At 33.6% G+C, this 19,814-nt stretch overlaps 1 protein-coding gene across 1 annotated transcript in view; it reads right to left on the bottom strand.

The window, feature by feature from the left end:
* Positions 1–19,814, bottom strand: part of LOC118195941 (uncharacterized) — a 186,468-nt gene that overhangs the window by 100,979 nt on the left and 65,675 nt on the right. The window contains exons 3-5 of the mRNA XM_085813888.1: positions 7,869–8,023; positions 6,191–6,320; positions 5,543–5,712 (exon numbers count right to left, since the gene is read on the bottom strand). Of these exons, the coding sequence (XP_085670014.1) occupies positions 5,543–5,712; positions 6,191–6,320; positions 7,869–8,023 (455 nt within the window). The remainder of the gene's footprint in view (positions 1–5,542; positions 5,713–6,190; positions 6,321–7,868; positions 8,024–19,814) is intronic.

Here is a 19,814-nt window from a genome sequence, read left to right as displayed (position 1 = left end):
CGTCATTCTAAATGGCGAGATGATTTCCATTAGAAATCCCTCCACGAAAGCAACCCTTTACTTATGATGATAGCCTTCGTGAGACCATTCTTCCACGAAATTCATGGATGCCTTAGGATGATAGCCTTCGTGAGACTTACCTTAATGAAACAACCAAGCAGTTATGTCCATGCACTATTTCTCATCGTGAGCTCTTAGCCGTTTGGCAAATGAACGTTGCGATTGAATTTCTGAAGTCAATTAGATTGGGCAATTTCAATGAAATTGTTAGCAATTTCAGACCATCTATTTTAACTGTATACTAGTTAACCGCTTTTCAGTTTATACTGTAACTAAATTTTAATTGTGAGCTGTGGTCAAAATAAAAATTTAGTTATTACCTATTATATTTTTTGAAATATTTTTGATTTAATAACTCGCATTGAATAACTCGTATAGCTTTAGCCTGAATTATCTGACAGCAGGACCCAATCGGCAAATCCTGGAGGCCATTTTTGTTCTACACTTTAGTTCGGGGGCCACTGTAGAGGCATTAGGTTATTTTGAAGCAGGAAATATGAAAAATAAGTGATGTCTTCGCTGGGATTCGAACCTGGTCCTCTCGAATACGCGCCGCGTGTGCTATAGTTACACCACGAAGGCATGCTGGATGGAGGGAGAAAAAAACCTTATAATATCATTTTATTGGAATGTGCGAGCCGACCTAAGATTACCTTAATCTTATTAAGATTAACTTAATCTGATTTAAGATTAACTTAAAAAATATGATAATTTAAAATTTAGTTATGTGTTACAGCTTCAAATTTGAAGTCATAATTTTTTTGTATGCTTACTTTCCCGTAACAACCTGCTGTGTTAACAATATCACAACATTTTGCAATAGCCTTGAATTGGATTGCATGATTAATGCTAAGACTTTAATACTCTGTTATATTGCAACAGAAAAGCCTAGGAATTATTCATTAGATGCAAGAATATTTGGAGTAATGGGTTAAAGTACTGCATTTATGCAGGTTATTCGCGATCGAAAGTAGAAAAATAACACCTTTTAATTGCCGTACATATTTAAAAGACGCTATAAAACTTACAAAATTTCATTTCAGACTATGTTAAAAATGTACATTTCAGTGAAAAATCAATTATCTATTATTTTTAGATAGTATTTTTATTATATGTTTGCTACTGAGATAGTTTGATGAAAAGGATGAATTCACCAAAAGAAGTGTGAAAAATCAGTTTCCAATTATAATCTTATTTTTGTTCTATAGAATGCACTTACTAAAAATAGAAATTTTCTTTCGACTACCCATTTGGTAGAAAAAATTTGTATTATCCTTCACAACAACTGTCTCTAGACTGACGGATAATGCAATATTCACTGTATTTCTCTAACAGAAGGCGAAAATCATAATTCACATAGTAATCATAATTCACAAACTGTAATTCAAAATTCACACACTGTAATGATAATTCACACACTGTAATTCACATGGAATTAACACGTTCGTTGCACACCACGGGTTATCTTGTAGATCGAAGTTTATGTTTAGGGCAGCTGCTACGAGTTAATTCGTAGAACGTTTTTGTTTTGCCTACGCCTTATACGCTGAAACTCGTAGTATTTCCAAGTTCTTGATGATATCTGCTTTTGAGGATTAGGGGAAAAAATGGTGCAATTCAAGAAATTTGTTGCAATTAATATAAACGTAATATAAGTGATTATAAAGTAAATAACTGTGAAAATAATCAAGCAATTTATAATAATCTTTCTTATAATAATTGTTGTAAAAATAACCAATTTTTGTTACAAGCAACCGCCAACTACGAATATACTCGTGACGAGTATACTCGTAGTTGCCACTGTAATAAAATATTTTATCGCAGAAATCGTCTGTGATGTAACTCGTATTTGTATATATAAGGAATATCTGCTTTGTTTGCGATTAATTCAGTCACTACTATAGCTATCGTCACCAAACTTTCTACAATTATTTTCTGGGTCCTGCTAAAGATCGACGTCCACTTCCCCCCCACAAAAAAGCATTAAAATCAGAGATATTAATTAAAAACTTTGAAAACGCTAATTTTCGACATCCTTTTCTTGAGTGGCAACAGTCTCGCACGCTGGAGATAAAAATCTGCTTTATTTCGAGAAGTGTTGCCGTTACTCGCTTTCAAATTGTAGAATTTGTTAATAAAAAATTTCTAAGTTTTATAATGGAATAAAAATAGTCAAACATTAAATACATTATTCCCCATTATAAAAATTCTTGAGAAGTTATTTTGATTGTTCTCATCTTCGCACGACTTTAATCAGCCAAGATATTAATTAAAATCTCTGATTTCGCGCTTATTTTTCCAAATGGCAACAGTCTAGCGCGTTGCAGATAAAAATGCTTCATTTAGAAAATTGTTACCACTGCTCGCTTTCAAATCGCAGAGTTTGTTAATCAAAAATTTGTACGTTTTATAATATATATATGTAAAGATTCTACTTTACATATATATATATATATATATTGTGTTTGTGTAATTGTTTGTTCGTATTATTGATATCTGATGAATAATGATCAATTTTTAGTCTACATTTAATGGACTAAAATTGAATATAGGTAAAATATTGGATGGAACTTGAGCTTTTACGACCATTTGATTCGAAAGACGAAAACCATTAAAAACTGCATGCCATTGCCATTGTTGCTGATATAATGAGAGAGAATTAGTTTATTTTGCTATTGAAATTTTTTATGAGAGTTCCATATCGCATCAGGGTAAAAAATGTATGACTATGAATCGTATGTTTTGCATCGTATCATCGATTACAGCGGTATCGTTCCCTCTGTTATTAGCTGCATTACTCTCAAGCTAACTTGACCGACATTGGGTAATTCCGCTAGTAATTAATAAAGCAATTAAAAATTACCTGAATTCAATATCTTTCCCATAAGTACATGTGCTGTATTTGTATTTTTTAATTAATTATTCAAAATTTATTGGCGTGGTGGAACCGTTTTTGAAAATATCGCTCAGTAGCGAAGGTGTTAATATGAAACCTTATTACGAAAAATTTTTAAGTTATGAAACAGTTTATGAAAGTTCATAACACTTATTTTGCTACGTTTAAAGGATAAATATCACTTTTATGTTAATTACATAACCGATCGCATTGATATTCAAGTAAACAAAAGAAAAGAAAGAACATCTTGTTTAATACAAAAGAAATCCCTGATTAATAACCTAGCGGGAAACAGCTAAAGTGACTTATGATAAACTTAATATCTAAGCTGCATCTGCTGAACTAATTAGCATATGAGCTTTTGAAACTGGTTAGGTCAACTTATAACCGCAAGCTATTCTGCCAGCAGAAGGGCTGCAGAGGACGTATTTATCAATAGATCACTTTTTCATTTGTGTTTTGCAAGTATGAGCGTAGGGAAAAAAAAAGTGAGCTCCAGTTTATTTAAAGCAATTACCTAAAGGTGGATTGGTTCTCAGAAATGATCTGGCGAAAACTGCATTGTTTTGTTATTGTTTTTCAATTCTTTATCTTCATTTCAGGTCAGAATAAACACCTTATTAGACAACCCAGCTTACATTAAAATGTATGTTAAATAGCCATTTTCAAGAATCAAATAACATGTTGATTTATCAAGAACGGGTATTTTTTTTTTTAAATTTTGATAACTATAATAAAGTTTCTAAGAAGACGAATAATTTTTACAAAAAGATTTCTTGTAATTACGAATAGTATTTATAATGACTATTTAATTTAATCATCATTTGTGATGAAAAAACATCAGTTTTTATTTTACTAACTTCTTGTTTTACTCACCATTTTATTCACTACTCAACTCAATACATCATCATTATTTAGAGTAAAAAATCAGAATGCCTTTTTTAGGGATAGATATTGTCAAATAACATAACGTTATTTAATAACATGTTATTTGATAGATAATCAAATAACATGTTGATTTATCAAGAAAGGGTACTTTTTTATTTAAATTTTGATAACTATAACAAAGTTTCTAAGAGGACGAATAATTTTTATAAAAAGATTTCGTGTAATTACGAATAGTATTTATAATGATTGCTGAATTTAATCATCATTTGTGATGAGAAAACATCATTTTTTATTTTACTCAGTACGCATTTTACTCCGTTCTTGGTTTACTCACTATTTTATTCACTACTCAGTACGTCATTATTTAGAGTTAACAATCAGAATGCTTTACGTTAGGGATAGATATTGTAATAAAATATGATTCTAAGCAATAGACACAATTAAAGTATTATAATTGGGAAGTAATAAGTAGAAAATTTGAGCTGTTTTGAGTAATTTAAAGAAAACATTTGAAGACTGTAAGTTCTTTTCTGAAGACACTGATGTTTTTGTTGTATAAATATATAATGATAGGAATGGACGAAAATAAGAATTTATGATACGCAGTGTTCAGAATACTTTTTCATTGTTGCATTCTGCTGGTTCGTGGGTTTGGAGTAATCGATGAAGACTTAAAACGCTATCGACGAAGACTTAAATCGATGGAGTCACTTGATGAAGACTTAAAACGCAATTTATTCGCCAGTGTAAAGGGCAGTTCCAAAGACACTTTTACAGTCGTCGAAAGACTACGATAAACACGCTAAATAAATCTGCAACACAGCCTTCAGGCTATAACGGTAAAGACAGCTTGACGGCAAAGTACTAAAGTACAGCTGCCGACTGGGTCGATCGCTCTCAAGCTAATCTCTGAACTCAAGTCACTCATATTACTGGATTCAAGACACTGCTTTCTCCGCAGGCAGGATTTAAATAGCTTTATCGTACTTCCGAGAACATTCGAGAGGAAAACCGCTAAGAATGCGTTCTGAAATGTTCTTACTCCGTCTATGGCTTGTCGCCAAATGGGCTATTTCGTGCCAAATCTTGCAACCTTAACGCCGCTTTGCGGGGAAGCTATCTTACCGCAACTGGGCATTTCGCAACAATATTATGAATAAACAACCGCTTTTAAGACGCTAACTATTTTTAACTGTTACAAAGTCAAACAATTAAAATTACTTTGATATACGCTAAAAAATTCCAGAATTCGTTTCAACATAGCAAATCAACAAGTCAATTATCTTTGTAAAAATATTTTAGCTTATTTCGATCATAGCAGTTTCTATTTAACCATGTTCTTGAATAAGGAATGTATGCTTTTCCAGGTTAAAAATTATTTCTTTCTTCCCAGTAGTTCAAGTTTGTGTTAGAAAATTTTAATGACATTTCAATTATTCATTTTGTGAGATCTTTATCTCTGCCTAAATGATGTTCCGTACCTTCAACTGGTTAAAATGTTCTTGAATATTCAACGATTGACGAAAATTTCATTGTTGATAGTTCTACTTAGCTGTAACAACTGAAAATTTGAAATGCAAGTTCTAGATATTTGTGGGAAGATAACCATGCTAATTTTTTAAATATCACATAAATAAGATTTGATCAACTTTTAAAGAAAAGTATTTAAAAAGCAAGCGTGAATAAAAATGGACCTACCTTGCTGTGCGTCATTCTGTGGTAGTAGAGGTTTGAGCTGGCCGTGAATCTTTTACCACAAACATGGCACTGATGTGGTTTTTCGCCGGAATGTATCCTTCTGTGAGTATTTAGAGAACTAGATGTACTAAAACCTTTACCACAAACATCACAAACGTGAGGTTTCTCACCTTAAATGGAAACAACCCTTTTAAGTATCAATAACAATTTTATTGCCAACAATTAAAATAGTAATCAACAGTTTGTCTTATCAACACTGGCAATCTAAAGTAATAATAATTATTCATCAATGCATTATTCTTTGGCTTCTATCTAAATAACTAACATTCCAATTGAAATAGTACTCGTATTTTATATAAATTCTAAATCATCGAAACATTTTTGTACCTGTATAGCAGTAATTGGAAGATTACATAATCATTTAATACTTTTTCAGAACAATATGTATTTATTTATTTTTCTCTTAAAGGATTAAAATGTTCTCCTTCAGGTAGGTATTTTACATTGATTACCAGTGGTAAGAATGACACCTGCTTTACAGTAATTTCTTTCTGCATTCTCTTTTAACCCTTCGGTGGAATTTTTTGTTGTAATCAAAAAATGATGTATTGAATCATTAATAAATTAGATGTACATTTTTGTAATTACCTGTGTGTGTTCTCATATGCCTTCTCAAAAGTGATGGTCTGTCGAAAGCTTTGCCACAAACTTCACAAGGTAGTAATGTCCTTTCTCGACCTTTCTTTACAATAGTTGGACGGATTTCACAGTTTAATGACTAAAGGGAAAAAACAGTATTTTAAAATAAATAAATAATAGTAGCTTTAAATAAAATGAATAAACGCTTATAAACAAAACATTTATTACTAACTCTTAATGACACATTAATCATCAAGAGAAATGAATTATGGGAGGCAAAAGGAATCATTTATGACGCATATGACGTACCGTTAATTAAACAGCTCTATCATTAGAGATGAAAGGATAGGTGTATAAAATAAAGAAGATGTTAACTAAAAGGAAAATAGTATACCCACGCCTAAAGTAAAATAGAGGTTTATGATTTTTAAAATCTTTAAGAACATCTATGTGTAATAAACTTTGTAAATTGTTATGATATTTTGAGCTGTCATACTGCATCTGAAATAACATGTATTGAAATATTCCAAACAATTCTGTAAAATTGTTTTGTTAAAAAAAAAGTACTGGTTTGAGTATTTGATTAGGACTTTTAATGATAAGCCGCTGAATTACAATTTGATGATTTTATCAATCAAAACATAATTTTAATTTTAATTACACTTTTGAAATTAAGTTGTTAAAAACATCTCAATGTAGCATTTAAAATAAAAACAGAATTCTTAAAAATCGAATCAGTTGTAAAAGTGTCTTTAAAGAAGCAAATCGAAATTTTATGCTGTTACAAAATGTTCAGGCGCGAGAAGGTAGCTTCCCCGCAAAGCAGTTTTAGGGTTGCCATCAAATGGCAAGCGAAGGCAGGGTTGCCACATTTGGCGAGAAATCGCCCACTTGGCGACATACCATGGACGGATGGAGAACCTTCTAGAACGAATTCTTACCGGTTTATCCCAGAATGTTCTCGAACACAAGCCAAAAGCTATCTATATAAACCCTGCTGGTCCGCAGTCAGTGTGTGCCTCGTCTAGAGTGCGAGATAGTGTTTCTCATCTAGTTACTCCGTGCGGAGATGATCGAGTTGACAGCCGGCCAGCGAGTGCCGAGTGGGTCGTCGAGTGCATCGAAGAGTCGCTTAGAGTTTCGCGGTTAGTGCATCGTCGGGAGAGTGTGTTAAGCTCCGGGAACGACTGAACCGAAGAGTCGGGAGCTGTGCTCTGTGTGTCGTCGAGTGCATCACGAGTTGTAGCGTGGGGAGTCTCGAGAGTACGTGGAGCTCTGAGAATGACCAAGCAGAGACGGGAGCTGTACTCGGGTGCTTTGCAGCGAAGCTGTCTCCACCGTAATAGCCTGATAACCTGAAGGCTGTGCCGCTGATAGTCCCAGCGAGTGTAAAGTAAATCTTCGACGACTGTCAAAAGTGACTTTGGAGCTGTCCTGATTAATATTGTGTGTTTCGATACTCCATCAAGTGCTGTCGTCGTTATTCATTTAAAATCCATACGAAATCCGTACGATCGTGAACGAAGAAAATAACGTAACAACTGAAGAAAAAAACGCAACAATACCTTAAGAAGTGAGCTCACACAGAAGGGTATTTTACAACACGTCGAGCTGTAAAATGCCACAGAATTTCATTCTTTATAATGAATTCTGTTAAATAATCAAAGATTAGTAATAGACTACTTACTTCATCACTGGGAGACAAGCCATCGCTGGAAACAGATCTCCTTTCTTCAGGTTCAGAAGGTGGCGTCATCAACGTCCTTGTTGGTTGTGGTACATCTAGAGTCATTACTGGAACTCGTGACGTCAAAAGAGACCGGGATAAATCCAGAGGAGTATCTAAATAATTAATACGTAAAATATATTTTACTTACTTTCCAATCTTCGTAATTATTTCCCAAAACAAGGTTTTATAATTATCAACTATAACACAAAAAAAATGTTGAACGATCAGCCTGATTTGGATAGCTTAGTTTAGAAATAACGAGTGAAACAAAGTATTTGTAACTAATTTATGTTATGATTTATTTAAGAAATGTAATTTGCCTTAATATTCAAGGGAGTTACTATTTTTTCACTAAAGAGGATACTTACGATATTAAAAATGTTATTATAAATAGGATGATGTTTTTTTAACCTTACAATGCCTTCTGGAAATGAGTTTCATATCATATTCACATTCTAAAATTAAATATATATATAGGCATATATAATATAACTTGCATGTAAATGTAATTCGCCACAGATATTTTAATTTTAGGCTCAAAAGTAATGTATTATTTCATTTTACCTTAAGGTATAGTAATTAAACAATTTAATTACTGTTTTTGTGGAGCACCTTTAAGACATCAAGCAAATATATCGAAGGCATCTAATATAAACGCCCTGTTTTACAGGAAAAACGTCTTTCAAAATGAAAGGTCAGTTTAAAAATAAAATCCGTGTTCTGAAAAATGCGATGAAATCAGAAGAAAGAACATAAGTGTAATAAATTATTATAATTAAGAGCTAATGAAACTATTGTAGCGGTTTAAATACTACAAAAATTGTAAGGAAAATAACTAAGCAATTTCTCTTGCAAAAAGTTTTTCTAAATAATAATTGAAATTAAATACGCAAATATTTTGTGTTATATATCAATTTCATTTCTTCTCCTCTTTATCGATTTCCAAAAATAAAAACATGAAATGTTATTTTGACTCAAAGACATTTAATAGAAAGGGGAAAATACATCTTAAACGATTCAGAACGAAACCGTACAAAAAATGTCAAATATAACGTGTGTGATAATTAAAATTAACTAAGAATGAGATAGAAGAATTATCATCAGTAGGACATCAATGAGACTTCAACAGGACGTCAATAGAACATTATACATGGATAAGGCTGTAAAGAACTTTATAGATGAGCTAAAAATATAATTATTTCATGAGATTCAGCAGAAGTATTCAATATAAATATTTTACAGTTAAAATTATATAATATTTAGTTTGAGTTTTAAAATCTTCCTAGTTAAATAAAATTTTAAGGTGAAGCAACAGTGCCCAGGAAGTAAAATCTTGCCTTTTTTGCACGTTGTGCATGTCTTCTGATTAAAAAAAATGGTTTATTGTTAGTATACAAAACATAATAACTTAAGTTTAAAAATTATTTTAATACTTGTCTTGCATGTTTTTATTTACCGCATCTTTTTCTGAAAATAGTGCGATGAAACTTAAAAAATCTTTGTCACTTCCTAGTAATAACAACCGTTCCAAGTCAAGCGCTCATCAACATATTTGCATAAACGCATCTCTTATTTCCAATAACAACACTAATGGACACAAACGACCTTGTTTTTATTTTTTTTTTTAATTTAGAAAGCAAAAACAAATCTTGTTTCTTCAGTGCTTGCCGAAGGCTGTTGCTATTACTTCCAAGCGTTCTTTGATATTAATTTAGTTATGTCTGGATGTCGTGCTCTGAGGCAAAATATTGCCCGGCGGAAATGATTTCGGCTTGATAATAAGCTGGATGTACACCAAGAGCCAATGGAGAGTTAATAGTATACGCAAGAAAGGGGGAAGACACGATATTTGTTGTCTCGGATATCCAAATCGAGATCAATAGAGGCAATTATATTGATGCATTTGGCTTGGAAATTAATTGCTGGGAGAACTTAGCAAGGTCATCTGTTATCAAAGTCTCTCGAGGTGTTCTAACAAACAAAACTGCGTAATAGCTACGAGGATAAATAAGATAATTTCCGACTAGCTCTCATTAACGCGTCGTCGCAGGAAATTATGATGTCAAATTTGTTTATAACTATAATCCTGCGAAGAGAGTTTATCATGCACATTAACATCTTACGGATGAAACTCTGTTCTCTTTTCTAAAAAATACAAGATTTCCTAATTTCTTCAAAATGATGACATATTTTTAAATGATGTAAACGACGGTATAAAACGTATTTTTGGTGATTAAAGTTACACAAGTATTTTTTTTTAACCTTAGCTTTATCTTAGTTCGTGAATTTTAATTAAGACGGTAACATTTTAAAATCTAAATTTTTCAATTTTAAGGTCTTTAGAGAAATATTCAATGTATCAGTTCAAGCATTTGATAAAGGAAGTCAGTAAATATGTTTCTATGCTTCCTTTATTAACTGCTGAAAATATGATATAAACTACTTGGGATTAAAATAGCTCCTTTTCTAAGTTTTAACTGCCTTGAATATGCGTTTCCAGGAATTTAGTTTTACTATCTTGTATCTTTCCCTTTACGCATACCCTGTTTTGCATATTTTACTCCTGTATCACCTTAATCGGGATATTTTTCAAAAACATATTTAGTGAAGCTAATTTAAATAACACACAACATTATGAAAATATCAAAAATATTTTCCACGATGGTAGTTGTAAAGCACGCAAAATCAAATCTATTGCCTCATTTCGTTTTCTTTATATTGCTTAGGCTTTATATTAAGGGTAGAAAAATACTTAATTAGTTGTTTAAGTATTACTATAAAAGTTAGTGGGCAATTTCTCTGAAGATTTCTGGCATTTGTTGTAGAGAGTAATGCGTTTTTCTCCTAGTGCAGGAAGCATGAAAAATCAAAGTTGCCTAGTCCGTAATTGAATCACGGAACTGTTAGCTGTTAAATGGATTTACTTACTACTAAACCACAAAAGCACATTAAAAGCATGCCTTCACTGTTTCACATTCCTACCATCTAACATAAACAATGATCCAACCAACTAAATCCATGTGGTAACAATTTGTCGCCTACGACACTTATTTCAGCTCCATTATGGAGACTTTCAGAATGTTCTGAATCGAGAAAATTGAAAAATTAACTGTTGATTCAACTCAGGATCTTCCTTTTGTCTTCAGAATGCGCTACGTGGTGCACTATAACAGCACGTGGATAAAATGTCTTAATAACTAATAGCTTACTTTGAAAACTCTTTTTTGGATTAAGGTGATCTGTTTGAAGAAATTATTTAAGAACTTAACGATAGTATCCCTCCCCCCAGACATATATTGATGTCCAGATTAGCCCTTACAGCCTGTATGTCCTTACAGCTTGTGGCCCTTACAGCCTGTATGTCCTTACAGCTTGTGGCCCTTACAGCTTGTATGCCCTTACAGCCTGTATGCCCTTATAGCTTGTGGCCCTTACAGCTTAAAAGGCTGAAGGGCTTACAGCTTGTATGATTCAATAAATCTACTACCAGACTTTGCTGAGGTAGTTTCTTTAAATATATATTCGCAGGATTTCAGAAACCAAACGATGACTGCAGATTGGAAGGTTTGATGAAAACGTATTAACGGATATAGTTACTTTCTATATACTGAATCTCAGGGAAACGCACAAGCTAGAAGTTTCAGATGACTGCAGTCTGATTATTTGTATAATCATATTAAAACTGAAAGCATTATAGGGATACAGATATAGTGGAATTAACTACGTAACATGAAGCTTAAGTTCAAGGCCTTAATGTCCAATGAATAAATCTTCTTTATTTAACTTCCTCAGAAGGGCATTATTTTTTGGTAAAACGAATGCAGGCTGAGGATATTAATAGGAAAGCAGATATATGAGAAACTTTGATATAAATTTAAATGAGATATATTTATAGAAAAGGAAACGAGAGGAATTAAGGAATTATACACGAGAGGGAGACAATATCTTCATTAATTTTAAATTTTAACGAATGCTAATGTGCCTTTCTTTGTAGATATGTGCTATTAATGAAATTTGATTTAATTTAGTATCAAAATGCTGAAAGTTAGTTTCAAAATTTCTTGCACGTGAGCCAGTAAATTAATTATTGCCTTTCATAAATGTGATTTTAGTGTAGATGCTTAGGCGGTATATTAATTCATACTAAAGATGTTTCAAAATGTAATATGTAGAATTGCTGCTGACTCACACCATTATTATGAAGTTTACTCAAGACGACCTGCATGTCCCACAGATGGGCGAGATCTCTCTCCTAGAATTAGGCTAATTAGTAGGTTGAGGAAAAGAGGTACAATTATAAAATTAGGTGAAAATTCCCTCGACTTTTGTTACCATCAGACAACAATTACAATCTCTCGGGCATCTGCTACAGAAATTGAAGAATCGGATACTGGGTATATCAGACGAAACACCCTGCACAAAAGCGATTATGACATCGCTTAAGAAGATTAAAAAAGGCCTACTCCCTTGACCTTAAATAACCGAAATGTGTCTAGACAAATATTGGTGTCTAGACAGAATATCTTACCGAATATATTCCTTTGTTCTACTGATTCTCGGAAGAGGAAAATCTCCTTACTAAAAATGAAATAATTTCATTTGAATGACAAAAGTAAACGATAGAGCTACTCACTAATAATTTTTAACTAATTGAGATAAAATGCAACACTTTTCTTGGGAGGTGTTCGAGACCCACATACAAGTGGGTTCTTAAATAACAGCAGGTCTCTAATTGATATTGATTTGCATAATGAATGGGTAAGCAAGTGGGGGCGGCTTTCAGCAAATGCTGAATGAATACAAGTGCATGAAAGTACTGAAATTTTTGCTTATATTGTTGTTTGCTCATCAGAGATGTGTAGCGATTAGTGTGGAGATATTTTGATGGATTAACTAGTTAAGTGGGTGTGTTCCTGTCGTTACTTAAGCTCGTTAAAGTATTGAAATCTTAACTTAGAACCTTTGGAAATATGATGCTTTGAATTAAGCAGAGTACTTTAACTAGAGATTATTTCATTTTATTAAAGACTTATAAGATGCGCATTAAATAAGACAAACCTCAATAAGAGGATTACAGTGTGCAGCTTACAAAAACTAATGTTATAATACACATTGTTCTTTTCACTTCTTGAAGACAGGAATTAAAAAATCTGAATACATGAAAGCTCAGACATATAGAGAGTAAGTAAAACGCAGGCTCATTTGAAAGAAACTTAGTAAAAGAACAATGAAACTAGATAAACTAAAAGAACTATTTGAATAATTTGATTTCAGTTTTCTTAAACTCCAAGTTAAATTATTTTATGTTTGCAAAAGTATAAGACGTTTCAGAAATATTTATAAATTAATAAAAGATTTCTTCGCTTTCAAGTTGAGTAAAATAATTGTATACGTATCAATATTAAAATTATATCGACATATAATTTGTAAGATGAACTGTAATTGGTAACGTAATTTTTTTAAAATTCCAAACTCCATAGATTTCTGGATGTTTGTAAAAGCGTCAACTTTGGCTGAGACTTGACTCACACTATCCAGTTCGTACTGAAATATGCTAATAATCATAACACCGAAGCTAATTAAGTACCGATGTTTAGTTGATTTTGCAGCTGAAATGAAAGCTGTATATGAGAGATACTCGACAAAGTATGTCTCTTATTTTGAAGCTACTGTAAGCTGGTAGATTGCCCACTGCATGGTTTCGGGAGTTTGAGCAGGTTGATTACAGAGTTTTTTAGTAGTTTCTTTATGCGTAACGTAAAATGTTGCGATTTCGTATAAAATCCAGACGAAAGCTGTGTCTTATGGAAAGCATTCTGGGCAAACGTAGCAACAAACAGGAGCTCTCTCCAACATCAGAATGCCATTTTAATCTAGCACAGTGTTAAAGACCTGATCTCAGATTAAGAGTTTGAACGGAAAACCTTCTCTCCAACAGGAACTAAAGAAGGAACGCTGAAGCTGAGTCGTGGAACACAGCAGCTGATTCGGATATTTTCTATGAGTGCATCCGATTATTTTATTGTACTAAAAGTATTGGTAAGCGAATGTGATTTAGGTATTCATATCTGACTCATTCTTCTTTGTATTTCAAAGAAAATGTACTCTGTTCATCTGCAACTTCAGAACGGGAATCTCTGTACCCACCTGGCCTCTGGTTTAGGGCTTAACTCGTAATTGTAGCTAAGCGATAGAACTGCCTGGCTATCTGTAAAACAGGCTATCTGTACTGGATCTTCTTAGATCATATAAAGCGCAAATCTTTGCAGTTTTGTCTGTGTATAATTCAAGCAGGCAGCTTTCCATAGCTTTCCAGTCTCATGTGGACACCAAATGGTGGAAATTTCGAGGCGAATTCTTTCAGAATAGATTCAAAACAAGAGATTTCAAGGGCAGTTACGGTACTCCTTCAGCAATTCGTTTCAGTTTTCTCCACTGCAGGCAAATCCCTTAAGTCTATATTTTTAAAATGAATTTATTGTAAATTATATTACGATTTGTCTATAAAATCTGCTGGAACATTGAATACAATAAAAGAACGTAAACGGGAAAACGTCGTTGCTTGTCAAATTGGAGAACTGTTATACGCATGGTTGTCAGAGTCAGACGACGTGGTGTCGTCTTCTAAGGAGCTACGCTAGAATGTGAGTATCATATTTGCATATACAGCACATAATTTTAATATCATATTGCAGGAAACAGCTATATAAAACTAAATACAGTCTCTGGTAGCAAACTATAAAATTCTTCGGCCTCTAATCAATGTTAGTATGCTATCACTGCTTTAAATAGTAATTTTCGAATTGAATACAGTCCTTGAGATCGTTACTAGACATGGTTTGAGCGACATATCGATTCAAATGACACTTTTTATTCGTCTTGAGTAATGAATAGGTTACGAACAGCAGAAGGTATGGCTAATTCATGTTTTAACTGGGCCATCATAAGCATATTATTAGACAATAAAGCAAGGAAAGGCAGAATACAGATACTATCTACCTTACGTAAGTAAAGTTCTAGAGGGCCAATGACGTTTTCGATCACGGGGAAGAGATATCCATTGCTGTTTCATGTGGATTTGAAGTTTCATCAGCTAGGTGCCGGCACTACGCGGTCAATCCACCCTCAAAGAACAAGGCTCAAGGATTCAACCCCTGTCCCCGCACCTTGGAGAAGACTGACATCAGCCGCCATACTGGGACGCTAGTCGTCTATTTGGTACCTACCAGTTGCTCGGGCTGCCCAGCAAACCCAGGACGCTACCGCCAGCTTCAAGAGCCCTAAGACGTAGGACCTGCCAGATCCATCGCTGTTATTTAACGAAAGATCCATTGTATTGTTAGATAACGAAATGTTTCCGGCTCTGCAAGCATGTCAGTGCCTTGTACGCACAATCGTTATGACATACGGAGCACTTTCCCGCACTGCAAGATGTGGTATGAATGTTCATAAATGTTATTTTAAAGGAGAACGCATCATCAGCCGACACTTTCGTAAGTATGGCTTTCCGATCTCCAGACTTCAGTTCATTTCGTTTTCGGCTTTTGGGGCATTTGAAACATTTAAACAATCGTGACAGTCCAAGAAATTTACGTTATCTCAAAGCCATCATTTCACGCCTCGTTCTCAACATTTCCCAGCACACACTTCAGTAAACTGTGAAATACGCCATCTTGCAATTTCAGATGATGGCACATGATGGCCATCATGTTTTTCTGCAATAAAATTTGTAAAATTTTAAAATTATTTTAAAGGTATGGCTAAGTGCGTAATTTATTATACAATGCCCGTGGTTGCGATATTTTAACTAATTTGTTTTCGCTGGTTTCGCCTGTAGGCAGCTTTGAACTAGGGTTATTTATTTCTGGACATCCTGTATATACACGTTTGGTTCTGCTTATTGCAATGAAAAAGGGAAGTGCACAGCAAGACGTTATAGCTGTCCCATAGACAAAGTTTCAACGTTCTACGGCTAATCGTTTTTGAGTTAGGCGAGATATATACAGACGTATGTACAGACGTCACGAAAAAATTCCCTTTTGAATCCACTTTAAATCCATTTACAACCTGTTTTGGTAAAAGCAGTCCTTTAATCCGTCCTACATACAGAGGTCACACAAAAAATATAATCCGAATAGATTCGGGAACAGTCAAAATGAATTTTTCTGTTGAAATATAATACCCAAAATTTTTTGCGAATACAACACTTCCTTTCCTTCGTACAAAAAGCCGGCCGAGCGGTAAAGTCGCTGAACACTGGTAGTTCGGTCCGAGGTTCGAATCCCGCGAACGGGCTGGCTGCATGGGCGTTTTCGTGGTTTTCCCCATGTGTAACGTGTATACGAGCCAGTTTCCCTTAGAAAGTCCTCCACGAAAGGCATCCCTCCCCTTAGGCAGATAGCCCTCGTGTGCTTTGCCATAATTAAATACACCAACACCACCTTCGTACAAAAAAGTAAAAAACTAGATATTTTATTATTAGTTATTATTTGTTTTAATTTCGAAAAATATGTGTTTATAATAAAATGAAATGGTTTCAAAATAATTCAGAAATGAATTTCTTTTATTATTGAGTATATTTAGCAGTTTATAAATACTCATTAATGCACATACAATGCAAGCGTATATTTATATTATATACGTTATCTCAAGCAGGTTCAGAAAAGAAAACAAAGTAGATTAGCACAGTACTAGCACTGGAACAGTACGTAATAATTAAATGATGAAACTGATACATCTATAAAAATATATAATTATTAGGTTGTAATGTTACGATCACCTCTTTTAGCGAGTATTTTTCAGTTGCACAAATTTTACAGGAGGAAGATATTAAAAATGAGGCTGTCCTCTTTGAGATGAAGTGGCGATAGCTGCCAAGTACGCTCAAAAACAATAACAGCTCGAACCTTAAGTAGGAAAAGTCTTGATGTAACCGCTTAAGAAGATTAATGTATTAAATATCTGTTTGCTCTTTCCTCTAAATATCTTTTTTAGATTTGGCATTGTGAGTCGATGATAAGTTACTGCCAAAGTCCGTGCTGCGAATTATAACCCCAGGCTATTTTGGAAAAGGAATAGATTTCTGAAATCTTCCGGGAACCTTTCACAATATTATTTTCCCCTTTTCTCTTTGGGGAGGGGTAGAAGTCAACGGAGAAATGGTAAAAACATATCTGAAAACCTGTAGTTTAAAGAATCACATTGCCAATCCGAATTAGAGAAATCTCGCCATCAATAACTGATGACCAACGAAAAGCAATCTCTAAGACACTCTTCTGGTATGTCAACTCCGGTGGCGCCAGCCAAAATGTAATGTGAAAAAAATACTGACCAGAAAAAAAGTAATGAGCGTGAAACTGCAGTTTTTCTTTTTTTTTTTTTTTTGGCAACAGCAAATTCATCACAGTTCGCTTTAGATGAAGATCCGAAAACTGCTAACTAAAAGCGTAAGTCACGCAACCAACCGGTTAGACACCGGTAGAAAACACTTTATTTCTTGAACAAGTAAACGAAATGCAGGATAGCCGAGCAAGGACCGTAGTCTTAAACCATATATGCATAAAGCATATGAATCTGTGCATTTTATAATTGGTATATAATCTAAGAAATATTTCCTCGTCTGATGCAATTGTTTTACTGCAAGACAGAGAGAGATCAAAATTCATGATCACAGAAACCTGCAATCTCTAAGACAATCTTCTGGTATGTCAACTCCGGTGGCGCCAGCCAAAATGTAATGTGAAAAAAATACTGACCAGAAAAAAAGTAATGAGCGTGAAACTGCAGTTTTTCTTTTTTTTTTTTTTTTTTTTTTTGGCAACAGCAAATTCATCACAGTTCGCTTTAGATGAAGATCCGAAAACTGCTAACTAAAAGCGTAAGTCACGCAACCAACCGGTTAGACACCGGTAGAAAACACTTTATTTCTTGAACAAGTAAACGAAATGCAGGATAGCCGAGCAAGGACCGTAGTCTTAAACCATATATGCATAAAGCATATGAATCTGTGCATTTTATAATTGGTATATAATCTAAGAAATATTTCCTCGTCTGATGCAATTGTTTTACTGCAAGACAGAGAGAGATCAAAATTCATGATCACAGAAACCTGTTTATTTGTACCCTTACCCACGTGATTATTAGAAAGATAAATGAAGCATAATTAACTGCGTTGTAACGCGCAGTTATGATGTCACAAACATTTTACGTCACCGACAAAGGGGTTTGAGGTGGTGTTTATGACGTCTTAGCGTGCACCTGTGGACAGCAATCGATCTTTCCAAAGGAAAAGACTGCCACGTAATTTACTTCCTCTTTCTTTAATTACTAGATTTAAGGTTAAAAGGTAGCCTAATAATTAGCGAAACTTTTTAACACAGAAGAATGTTTTATGTGATGATAAGTGTGATGTATTCATTAGACCTTTATGAGTATTTATACGCATGTTTTGACCAAATAGATTTGGATTTGATCAAAATGCTGTACTGTGCGAAATACAATAATCTTGTAGAACACATTCGCTTTTTTCCTCCCTCTTTTATTAAGCACGTGAATCAAAATTTAAAGCGATAAGGTATTTCTCCTGCCTTCTTAGCTTGCCTTCGTAGTGTAGCGATCAGCACGCTGGGCGCGCATTCCAGAGGTCCGTGGTTCGATTCCCGGCGAAGGCGTTGCTTATTTTTCATCTTTCCTGCTTCCAAATAACCTAATATCTCTGCAAACTCTTGTAAACATTAAGCAGATGATTTGAGTTGCTTTAATATAGAAATCGTAGCTTTCGTACGGGTTCGTAATCAATTGAATGCAAACAGCTCCGATGATAGGTTGATAAAATTTATGTATTTACAAAATTCGTAACATAATTACATCTAAATAGAATCTACAATTAACATCTAGAATCTATGTTCATCTAGAATTAACATCTAGAATTTATCGAAACTACTACACTGCGAAGAAGCGTATAACTCTTCGAGATTTACTTGACAGCTAATGGAATGGATCGCTTTAATATTTGTTTGATATACCACTCCCCCTTTAATATCTTTTTTTTTTTTTTTTTTTTTTTTTTTTTGCACGAAGCACAAATGAAAAAGCTTGCGACTGTCCACTCTTGCCTATTGACTTTCTGTTGACAGACCTTTCTGTTGTGACTTTTCGTTGCTGTAAAAACTCATGACTAAATTTAAAAAAAGAGACCGACAAATAAACTAAAGTAAAGTAAATTTTCTTTGATTAGAAAAACCCTCAACAGTTACAGAATACTCTAGAACAGTGGTTTTCGTCCTTTTTTGATTCACGCTTTCACCATTGCTGGATGATTATCCCCTCCTTATCAAAATTCAAAAATAAATAAATAAATAAAATATTAAATAGTGATAAATAAATACAAATTTATCTAATACATTAAATATAAATTTATCTAAATTTACATAATATTTTATTGTGCTTTATAATTAAACAAGGAAAGTACAGGAAATGCTAATAAATAAAAAAACTTGAATAAAAGTAGTATTTTTTTATATCTATAAAATAAAACTAAATCTTTAATAGGTAAATAAAATGCTAACCGCTTTCCCCCAGTGAAACTGGAGGGAAGAATTTCTCCCTGGGTTGAGAATCCAGCTTTAGAAGCTGAAAAAAGCAGATGCTACATTTGCAGAAATTTTTTTTCCCGTTAATGTTTAGAGTTACTCACCTTATCTTATAAAATGCTAGGCAAAGAACGCTTAGTTTTGAATTCTTCATATTTCCTAAGCGATCATGCACCATGTACTCTAATGCGAGTACATATTATTATCATTAACGTAAATATGTTTGAAACTTATGCAGGTTGAGCTAAAAAGTTTTCGATGCAATTAATTAAGAACGTGTAAAAGCTTACTTAATGGTGACGGTGACTAGTTA

This window comes from Stegodyphus dumicola, chromosome 1 (assembly GCF_044657685.1).
Source record: "Stegodyphus dumicola isolate Sdum_Otavi_A_Nest chromosome 1, ASM4465768v1".
Taxonomy (NCBI): domain Eukaryota; kingdom Metazoa; phylum Arthropoda; class Arachnida; order Araneae; family Eresidae; genus Stegodyphus; species Stegodyphus dumicola.
Note: the sequence above shows the minus strand (reverse complement) of the source record. Positions and strands in the feature narration are given on the sequence as shown.